An 11,208-nucleotide genomic window follows, 5' to 3' on the forward strand; every position below is an offset into this window, starting at 1 on the left:
TTTTTTATAATTAGTAGTCCTAATTAAGCACATAGTAAGTGGCTAATGGCTAAGGCATGATATGGAAGTCAGCTGAAAAAAAAAGTGTCTAAGTCAGGTGCGTTATGTTCATATGATGGTCGATAAAGCAAAATCACTCGGTGATCAACCATTACCGGAGGAATTTTACATGTTTCGTGCAATGGTGCGGGATGAAGGTGAAAAGTGCTTAACATATATGCACGAGGCTGATAGGATTCATGTACAAGCCGATTAAAGAAGAGATGAGGTACAGGCTAACCATTTACGTCCCTCTGTTCGCAGGCGAGGAAAAGGTGGTGTTACTAGTAGGAGGGAACGTATGCCTGTTAAGAGAGGACGAATGCCTGTTGAAATGGATGAAGCGCATCAAGCCACACAAGATGCCCAAGCAGCCATGGGAGATGATCAAGAAGCAGTAAATTGTGATATTGGTTCCACTTCAAGGGATACTCAGGAATTCACTCAAGCATCAGGTATGACATATCAACCAACTAATACTCAGATTGTGCCATACATGACACCACAGGCTCCGCAATATTCAAGGGATCCAAGTCTTTCGTCACTTGAGTTGGATGATATAGAAGGTATTGAGTTGGATGAAGCAAACGATGAAGTGGATGGAAATGATTTGGAGAATGCTAGCGAAGGTTGTGATTTTTCACAAGTGACTATAACTATTCAACGTGGTGAACCATCAATGAGGCCGAAGCGTAAAATTTTTCGTAAGCGTTGTGCCACTGAAGTCACTTTCTTGACCAGCATGGTAGAATGAAAAAGCAGCGTGGTAGAAGCAAAAAACAGCTAGGTAGAACCAAAAAGAAATGAGCATTGATAGGTTTGACTTGTAAGTAAGATGAAGACACATAATCTCGCTGGTCTTGTTTAGGAGGAATGATCTTTTGGTCTTATTTCTCACTGCTGGTGTTGTTTTTAAGCTGAAAAAACAACTATGGAGTATTATTTTCTTTTAATACTTTGGAAGTAGCTAACTTTTTATGGATTATATGTATTTCTTTTGGATAAATTGTGCAAAGAAGTTTTTCTCTACTAGTTCATATTTAGTTGGTGTATTACTTTCACTGAAGTAGTATCTATGGTATCGTGGGAATAAGTGGACTATGTACATACTTAGACTATGTTTAATATGTGAAATTACAGTTAATGAATTTATGTTCATATCAAATTACAGTTTCTCATGTTCCTTGCCTTTTTTCTTAATCACCTCCATGTGAACAATTAACTCATTTGCAGTGTAACATGATATAGAAGAGAATCAAGTTACCTATTAGGACTAGTGCTTCAAGTTCGTACACTGCTACATAAAATTTAGGAAACTGAGCATATTGATCACTGCTACATAAATTCAAGAAACTGAGCATATTGATCACATAAAATAAAGAAGTAAAAAAAAATTAACTGATTACTAATGAACTAATTTAATAACTTCACAAACTCGACTAACACTTAAGTTAGACTACGGGTTGGACATTGACGCCTATCATGTTTGGTTTACCTACACAACCCGCATGCTCGCCCATATACTGCAGGACCACGATCCATCTCATTAGGAATTCTAGTTGTCCTTGGTCGATTGGGACGATGATAGAGTTCATTACTTGTCATTGTAAAACTTGGAGATGGCCAATACGCCTCGTGCCCAACTGGTGAGAATGACCCAGAATATGTTGTAGCATAACTCTTTATTGTGAAATGCTCGCTGACAAAATTTCTAGCTAATCCCCCCATTCTTTCAGTAACCTTCATGACATGTGAACATGGAAAGTGAAAATTAGCCCATTTTCCATAATCACATTTTCTTTCATTAAGTGAAACACGATGAGGATTACCACCAGTACCATCAACCTACATAGATCTAACCTCATATACCGCTGTGGGTATATTCTGATCATAAACAAAGTGCCTTTTTGAACTTTCATAGTTCTTTTCCCACTTAATTCTGAACTTTCCTGTCCATAGTTCATTTTGCTCCAGAAGTTGTTGCGTTGTTTGAGACCTACGAGTATACCGTTTAACAGTTTACCCCCCAATGATAGTTTAACCATAGCAGTGATAGGGAAGCCTCGTGGTTTTTTCAAAACTCCGTTGAACGACTCTGAAAGATTTGTTATCAACACTTCCCACCTTTTTCCATCATCATGGCTAACTGTCCATTTGTCCAGGGGAATTTCCATGAGGTATTGATATCCTTCAATATTTTCTTCCTTAATTTCCTATATCAAGGATTCAAACTTCCTTATTTGATGGGTTGTAGCAGCTCCCCACATCAGATTACTGAGGTCCTTGTTTGGAAATTGAGATTGAAAGTTGCTCTTAAGATGTCTTAGGCAAAATCGATGGAAGGCCCTAGGCTCCTGATATCACCGCAACTCCGACAAACTAGTCAAAATTCCTTTTGCCCTATCAGAGATCACACATATATCTTCTCTATCCTTTATCACATGTGCGCTCAGATTCCTAAAAAACCATTTCAGAGCCTCTTTCGACTCCCTGTCAACAATAGCAAATGCTAGAGGGAGAATGTTATCATTCCCGTCAATTCCAACAACAATTAATAATTTGATGTCATAGTTTCCATATATATGAGTTCCATCTACTAAAATAACTAGGCGACACATGTGGAACGCATCAATGCTCGGCTTGAAAGCCCAAAATACAAACTTGAAAGTTTTTACCTCTAGTGAACTCATAGACTCTACGTGTTTCCATTCCACAGCTGTTCCATGATTAAAGTACTGAAAAGCTGCAAAATATTTAGGAAGTTCACTAAATGATTTTTTAAAGTCACCATACACCAATTCAAATGCATCTTGACGCCCAAGCCACGCTTTCCTGTATGTCACTTGATGACCAAATTTCTCGTGAACCTGAGTCCTGACATCTACTACAAACAACTTGGGATTTTCTCGAATTTTGTTTAGAAACAAGGATGCAATCAAATTGGTATCTAGGTTGGCATGACTTGTCGTAAGCCCTTCAGTCTCACATCTATGATTATCAACATACTTTCCTATCTTCCAAAGGTTATATCCAACCTTTCAGCCACGAAGAAACCATAGACAACCTAATAAATTATAAAACCTGCATCTCACAACCCATGGACTTTTGTTTGACATTACCACCTCGAACTCTTTATTTTTGCACAAACTCCAAATCGTCACGGCCCGTTTCAACTCTGCTTTGCTGCTAAAATACATATTTTTTTTTTCCAAGTCTTTTTTGGCATCCTTGGACCAAACTGAACAACATCCCATCTCAGATTCTCGTGTAGAGATAAATATATCTTCCTCGTTCTCCAATGTCGTAAAGTAGGGTATATCATGACATGGAGTTTCAGACACACCATGACCAAATTGATCATGAGGATTTACGCCAATATTATTTTGAAGTAAATCTCCAATATCGCCGATATCTTCATCAGGTTCACTTTCTATTTCACTCTCTTCATCATCTCCTGAAGGATTGCCATCCTCTGAACTTTCAGAGCTAATTTCAGCATTTGCATCATTATACAAATCAATGGTGGCCTCAGCTTCTCTGTGGAGAAAAGGAAGGAACCATATTAATAAATTGTAGTAAGATTGTAGAATATATAAGAAAGTTTTTTCTCTTAGCAGAAAATTTATACCAGTACTAACGCATTTAAAAGTTAAAAAAAGCAACAATTTTGAGGTTTCTAATAAACCTGTTCTAGCACTAAATAATAGCGCAACAATTAAAAATATGTAAAAGTGCAACAGTTGGTAGTACAAATATCTTCTTGGGAGTACTTATAATTTGACTAATTTATTTGTTGAAGATATATAAACCCAAACTATCGGAAAAATATAATTTATTGCTTTACCTGGCCTCATATTCTCTGTGGCTACAACTAATATGTCTTTGACTACTTGAGCCTTCATCAAATGATCGATGACCATGCCTGCTAGGACCTGAACCAAATGATTGACGGAAACCACGTGTTGCACTATATGATGACACATTGGTGTGAGATTGATTATAGAAATTTGGATTGTCGTGCATCGGCAATTGCTGGAATGATGGTTGAATAATCGGTTTTGCAAAATGAGGCTAACTGGCCATAGCAAATCCATAATTTTGAGCCAACAAATTCATGTGATAACCATGCTGACCACTCATTTGAAATACATTATTTTGATTTGTTGACTTGGTCTTTACATAAATCTCCAAAATATTTATATCAATCTTATCCGCAAATTTTTGAGGTATGGCGAAAAATTGTAGCAAGGACCGATCATTCTCAATTTTAAACTCAATGAACCTTGTATTGTTACCTTGAAATGAGCATGGATATTTTCCAGAAATATCGATTTGAATATTTTCACTATCTGTCCCCATTTTCTCATGCAATAGTTCAACCAATTCAGCATCGTTCGTTGAAATAGACATGCTAACAATCATTTTGGAACCTTCAGTATACCTGAATCCATTCATTTCAGTAATTATTTCGCCACCTTAATACAAAGCAAGCATCACATTATGTTCAAAATTGACCATTTTACTCCTACACAGGAAAATAAGACACTTATTATCATTAATAAAACAGAAAAATAAATTAAAACTATAGTTTTATTTTAACATATTACAACATATTTGACTTAATTAACTCATACATGTTGAATTTTTTAATGTTGTTCCAACAATAGGCCACACAAGTAGAAGCTTTGGTGAAAATTCTTGGAATGTGTTTGAACATTCGTTTCATATATTATATTTTATAATGATCTGTGGTTTTGTTCGAAAAATATGACGAAAAGTGACTTTAGCATTTTTTTCGTTATTGTGTGTCAAGTAAAACGTAACTGTAGATAACGTTTTATAGTCAAATCAGTCAGAAGGATTCCCAATTCGCAGGATTCTTTGCAAGATTCGATTGCCCGTGCCTAGTTTCAGAAGAAACGTTACTGTCAGTTACGTTTTATGCTGAAGTCATAGCTGCAGGTTACGACTTTAAGATCAATCAATGTCAGATTTCGTAGAAGGATTGTCTGTACCTGGATGGTCTAAATTCGTTACTGCCAGTAACGTATTACGTTACTGGCAGTAACAAATTATATTTTAACGCCGTTAACCTGTGGCTTTTTTGTCCGTTGAAATTTTTGAATAAAATAATACCTAATATGTTACTCAGGAATACGTTTATGCTAGTTCTGTTAACTTTAAAAAAAAAACGTATTATTTTGATGAATTGGCTTAAATAATAACTTACTTCAGTCAAAATTCCGTTTCTTTTTGTTCAACATTTCAGAACTATTGTTGAAATGCTTTCGAGACTAATGCTTTGTAAGAGAAAAAGAATATATATGTGATATAATATAAGTAAAAAAATAGGATAACATAAAGCAAAAGATAACAAAAAAGATGGGAGTACATACTATAGGGCCAGATTTAATTGGGATTTACGCCGAGAATATCCCACTTAATGGGGAGGGTAAAATGCTCCTTATCAAAATTGATTTCGAAGGAGTTGAGAGTGAAGCCTAACCCACCATGAAGGTGGCTTTAACACCCCCCCCCCCCCCCCCCCCCGCCAAGAATGAAAGTGTACTCACTCTTCCACTCTTATCCTCATTGGTACTACAAATAGGTATATGTTTGCGTGTGTACTTGCACTGTGTCAAGACGCGTGGATTAATTGTCCATAATTAATCACACACATATATATATATCAAACTAGTGTATTTATTCGCGCTTCGCGCGGTTAGAAAAAAATAAAATATAATAAATTATGGATATCATAATCTGTAAAAAAGAGATTAATATTTACTTATCACTCATATATATATATATATATATATATATGTGTGTGTGTGTGTGTGTGTGTTTGATCCCTACCAATATATATATAATCTTTAATAACCAAACATCTTTCAGGATATTATCATTTTTCATAATTCTTTTAACGTTCTATATAAAAAAAATTATGAGAAACATTGCCGGTTTAAATAGAAAATAACTTATTTTTTTTTAATATAAAATCCTTCTCCTTTTCTTTGTCTTTTTCTTTTGTATATCTCTATCCCGGTTTTCTAAGATTTCTATCACAGCAAAAAGAAATCTAAAACTTTGTTGCAAACAACCTATTTCACACAACATATATAAACTACTTTTTTTCTCGTACAAAATATATTTTCATATCTCTGTTCATATTTCACTTTTATAGTTCTTTCTAGCATTGGTCGTTCTGTGGCATGATCTTTATATTGTTTCTTCTTCTATGCACCTATAAAAAGTATTCTGACTTATGAAGGAATGTCGATTAAGTGACCTCCAAAATTAATAATTACTTCCTCCATTTTATTATGTGTTTATTAGTTCGATTAGACATAAAACTCAGAAAAAAACAAGGAAGATTTTTGAATCTTGAAATTATAAATTAAATATGTCTAGAAGAAGTGATATGATTTTTGAAACAAATTAAAAATTAAAGTAAGACATATAAATTGAAATAATAGACCAAGTACACAGTAAAACGCCCAACAAAATCTTAAGTTTTGTAAGTACTTAAGTACACTTAATTGTAGACCAAAAAGACCTTATCTCGGAAATAGAGATTGCAAAAACTTTCTGCGTATAATCTATAAACATTGATCTTTGTGGGTATTTTCTCCTCTAAGCACACAACCGTAGAAGCCTTTAAGCTTGAGATTGATGATGCAATGTCATGGTTGCTGCACTGGTAATATTACTCTGTGATCTTATCCCCTTTCCTTTACAAGTAAGACTTCTGCCGCAAAAAACAGTAGTTAAATGGATCCACAAGGTTATTCTCTTCACATATATAACTTACGTAGATGAAATTAATAAGAGGTGTATGTTTGATCCCTACCAGTAAATGCACAATACCTCAAAAGCCTTTATCCAAAATTACAGAAGTCCTGTATCCAAAAGTTAATCTAAATTTTCAATAACAAATAAAAGTAAATTTTACCAAAATGATCCTGCAATTCCTATGCAAATTAAGCAATAACCCACAAGAAGATGAAAACAAAAAGAAAGTACAAGCTAAAAACTTATGATCTTGGGAATATTACGTACGTGGGTGATAATGAATTGCAAAGTAAAGAAGTAAACTGTTGGAATGAATCAAAAGAAATGACTTTTCAGTTTTAACATAGCACAACCTTATCACAAGATAGAATACTACCTGGTCAATCATCTTCATTCCTCTTAGAAAAGCATAATTTGCAATAGGGGTCAAAATAGATTATTCCTTCAACTCTACCGACATATCTTCAAATTTAGTGGGAATGCTGTTAGAGCTTGGAGCCTTTGTGTCTTAAACTCCACCATTTTATTGAGTTCTAGCCGTTGGAGAAGTGCAACATTAATACCTACTATTGATAAATGGTAATTATGGGGAAGGGGAAGGGATAAGTGATAACTGACATGAGTTTTCTGCCAGAATTTTTTTTGTAGTCGTGCAACATTAATGCATATTAAAAATTATTAATATATTAATTATAGGCAAAGGGAAGAGATAACATAGTCTTTTAGCTCTTTAAGAGAGTTAAAAGGAGTGACTTTTGTGTATTTTAATATGTCACATAAATGGGAAAAAATGTCAAAAAAGGGATCAAAAAGATAAATGTGAATGCTAGCCATAGAGAGGTGTCACATCACCTTATTTATGCCTAGATTTATATTATATATAGATTGAGTGATAGCTAAGGCAGACTACCATGCTTTGACTAGAGGAGCAGAGTTACAACATTAGAGAAAATTTTGGATGAACCTTATAATTTTTCTGTTGCTTCTGTATTTGTATTAGGAAATTAAATAAATCTTTAGACTGCAAAACCTAATAACTAAATTGAGCTATTAGTTTGATGGCAAGTTCAGAATCGTAAATTTCATATCCTGATGCCACAACTAATGGACGGTCCATGAATGTGATAAAGAGCATTAAATCCAAAACCATTGGCACATAATCTGATCCTCTTAATGTTGATAAAGTTGAGAAATTGGAGGATCATTAATCCTCCAGTCTTGTCTTAGCTTATTGTCCCGAATTTTGACGTTACGTAGATTAGCTATGAGCAACCTTTTCATGTTTGCTTATATTAGGAACAAAAACGTATTGAAGTGATTAGGTGTACAAGCAAACTTGAGCAAAGATCATGAATAATAACTAGAGATTGTCGAGAAAAAGCCAATTTAAGAAAACATCCGACACTTATAAATCGTAATACTCTCTTTAGCCAAGATTTGATTGATGAAGAGACATCATGGTCCAACCAAAAGACAAAAGCCACCGAGCACATTCAATGTTACGTTCAATTATCCGCTTATGCCATTTAGTTAACCTAATTATGTTGTGCCAATTTGATTTAGTTGATTAAAAGTAATCGATAATAATTAAGGGATAAAATTGATATTGTAAATAAATGATTATGTTTAAATAAGTGTTAAAATTAATAATGAGCAATTAATGTGATGGTATCGATTGACAGCCACGGTGGTTATGGCCGAGGATGATGGTTATGGTGGTAATTGATAATGGTTGTCATCAGCGGTGGTAATTGACAATGGTGGGTGATAGCGATTAGCGATGAATGGTGCGAAATTGCTTAACTTTCACCTTAGATATTTTTTGAATAGACATCTTAATAATATTAAAACTTTGTTATATGTCTTAATCATTCAAATCTATTCAAGCCCATTAAGCGGTTGTAACATGAAAAAAAAAAAACACTTAATGGTTAAGATCTAGAGCTTGTTTAGATGGGCTTAGGGCTTTTAACTTATAAGGCAAAAGACATAAAGTTATACATTCTAGCTTATGACTTTTGGCATTGTTGTTTTGGCTTAAATACAATTTTTTTTATTTTATTCAAGCACTACAAAAGTGTTTAAAAACTGTTTTGGCTTAAAAACACCTAAAATAAGTCAATTCAATTAACAGGCTCCTAAATAATCAAGATTAATATTTAAAATAATAAACTGACTGAATTACTAAAATCTGAATGATTAAGAACAAGACTTTAATTAAGTGCAAACAAATGCAGGTTTTAGAGTTGACGAGCAGAAAATGAACTCCCGAATTACGTTTGATTTTGCAATTGAGAATTAATGTATGATTTTGAGAAATGAGCAAATCTAATTTGTAAAGTTCTTAATCCGGTGCATAGATATTTACCTGTTTAAGGAATAACTTAAAAATACTTGAGGAGATCCGTCAAAATATCTTTTGATGATTATTCTATCGAAAATCTGCTTATTTTAATAGGTATATTGTTCCTTTTGTTTTCTTGTCGAAAATTCTCGTGTTTTAGTAATTATATATAGTCAAACCTCTTTATAATGGCAGCGTTTGTCCGAAAATTTCATGGCCGCTATAGTGAGGTGCTGCTATGTATGTATACTGACATTTGACTTTTAGATTTCATTTAGCTGTTATAAACAAAACTACACAATTTTTTTTAATACTTTTTATGCTAGTATAAAAGAAACCAAACATACTTGTTAATTTTAAAATCCCATTGATTTTCATATTTCATTAATTAAAAATTGAAAAGACTAATAAATTGCTAAGAAATCCATAACTAGTTATACCATACTGATAAAGAATTAAAATCTAAGGAACATATGCATTTAAAATTAATTGAAAATTTAAATTTTCAAGTTTGATGTAAGAATTCTAAAATTGTAGACTATTTCATAAACTCCAGTCTCCTATTAATAATATAAAGTTTAACTGACGAAGATTTTTGTTCATACTTTCAGTAAAAGGGAATTCAATAGTTTTCCCTTAAAGGCTGTTTAAGAACTTAATAGAATAATTGAAGATTTTTAGATATTCGTACTTGAAATTTACTATGTACATGACATTAATGATAATTATCATAAATATTTTAATATTTTATTTTATAGATAATATATTTCTTACAAACTATTATTACACAATATTTGAGTGTGACTGTTATAGAGAGGTAATTTTACAAAGAGTGTACCGCTATAATGAATGCCATTGCTATTGTGGGCAGAATGCTGTTATAGAAAAGTAAAATATAACATAAAAAATCGGTTCCAGAGAAAATCAAGCCGTTATAATGAGATGTTGTTTTAACGAATGTCAATTATAGAGAGATTTGCTGTAGTTTATTCTGTTTTCTTATCTAAACACGTTTACATTGACATAATTTTTGGAAAGCGAAAAGTAAGAAAACAATCACTTCTTGAATATATATATATATATATATATATAAGGTGTTTGGAAAAAAAAAAAATTGAGCTGCAACAACAATATCAACACCTCGAGCAGGAATAGAAAATTAATTTTTTAAGATAAAATTATCCTTGTCTAGAATGATTATTTACAAAACTATTCCTTATAAATTTCAAAAGGGAAACCTACCATTAGAACATTATATTTCTTGGCAATGTATATTTGGAAATAATTTTTTATTTATAGTTGGTTTATTACTTGTATGGTAGGATTTTATATTTATTTTCCTTATATGTTTATATAATACGTACATTAGTTTTCTTAGTTGACTCTGTATGGGATTTTTTTATTTTGTTTCCTTCTTCGTCTAGTTTAGGCTACATTTTGTATCTGCATATCGACTCCAAATTGGAATAGAGATATACAAATCAAATTCTTTTTTAAAATATTATTATTGGATATGGTATTAGAGTAGTTTTGATTTCGAGAAGAATTGTCGAACTCAATAATCAATATCGTACTTTAATCCTATACTGATATAAACTAAAAGTCCACCAAAACAGATAAGGGACCAGGTACCTAATCTGTTCCCTATGACAGAAAAGCGGTAAGTAAATAAACACGATATTTACGTGGAAAATTCCTTGCTCAAGGGATAGAAAACCACGACCCACCGGAGTAGGATTTCAACTTCACTAAACAAGCAATGTTTCAGATTACAAGCCCTTTGCAACCTAGGAATTAAACTCTTAATCCTTTCCCTTACAATAACTCTATTGCAAGCTAAGTCCTTAACTAACTCTAGCTAAGACTTCACTGATTCAACTAACTCTAGCCGAACCCTAACTCACCATAACTAACTCTAGTTAGGCGTTTAAACGAAAAGCTTGTAAAAAGAAAATACCTACCAAACCCTTCTTGAGAGAAGTGTAGGTTTACAATATTGAGAACAAAAGACAAGGACTTAAACAACCTAGGAC

General features: G+C 33.0%; 1 protein-coding gene across 1 annotated transcript; it reads right to left on the reverse strand.

Moving 5' to 3' along the window:
• Window positions 1-2,399: 2,399 nt before the first annotated feature.
• Window positions 2,400-4,494, reverse strand: LOC132619702 (uncharacterized). Its single transcript, XM_060334529.1, has 4 exons — window positions 4,116-4,494; window positions 3,884-3,971; window positions 3,159-3,576; window positions 2,400-3,074 (listed from the first exon to the last, which is right to left on the reverse strand). Exons 1-4 carry the CDS (start codon window positions 4,492-4,494, stop codon window positions 2,400-2,402), a joined length of 1,560 nt encoding a protein of 519 aa, XP_060190512.1.
• Window positions 4,495-11,208: the final 6,714 nt, after the last annotated feature.

Source organism: Lycium barbarum, chromosome 11, assembly GCF_019175385.1.
Source record: "Lycium barbarum isolate Lr01 chromosome 11, ASM1917538v2, whole genome shotgun sequence".
Lineage (NCBI taxonomy): Eukaryota > Viridiplantae > Streptophyta > Magnoliopsida > Solanales > Solanaceae > Lycium > Lycium barbarum.

Bases quoted from the DNA above. Each gene is read 5' to 3' on its own strand.
- LOC132619702 (XM_060334529.1), bottom strand. From the start codon at position 4,494: ATGAATGGATTCAGGTATACTGAAGGTTCCAAAATGATTGTTAGCATG. The intron at 3,577-3,883 runs GTAAAGCAATAA...TTTTCTCCACAG, and splicing joins CACAGAGAATATGAGGCCAG to AGAAGCTGAGGCCACCATTG. The intron at 3,075-3,158 runs GTAATGTCAAAC...CGTGGCTGAAAG, and splicing joins AAAATAAAGAGTTCGAGGTG to GTTGGATATAACCTTTGGAA.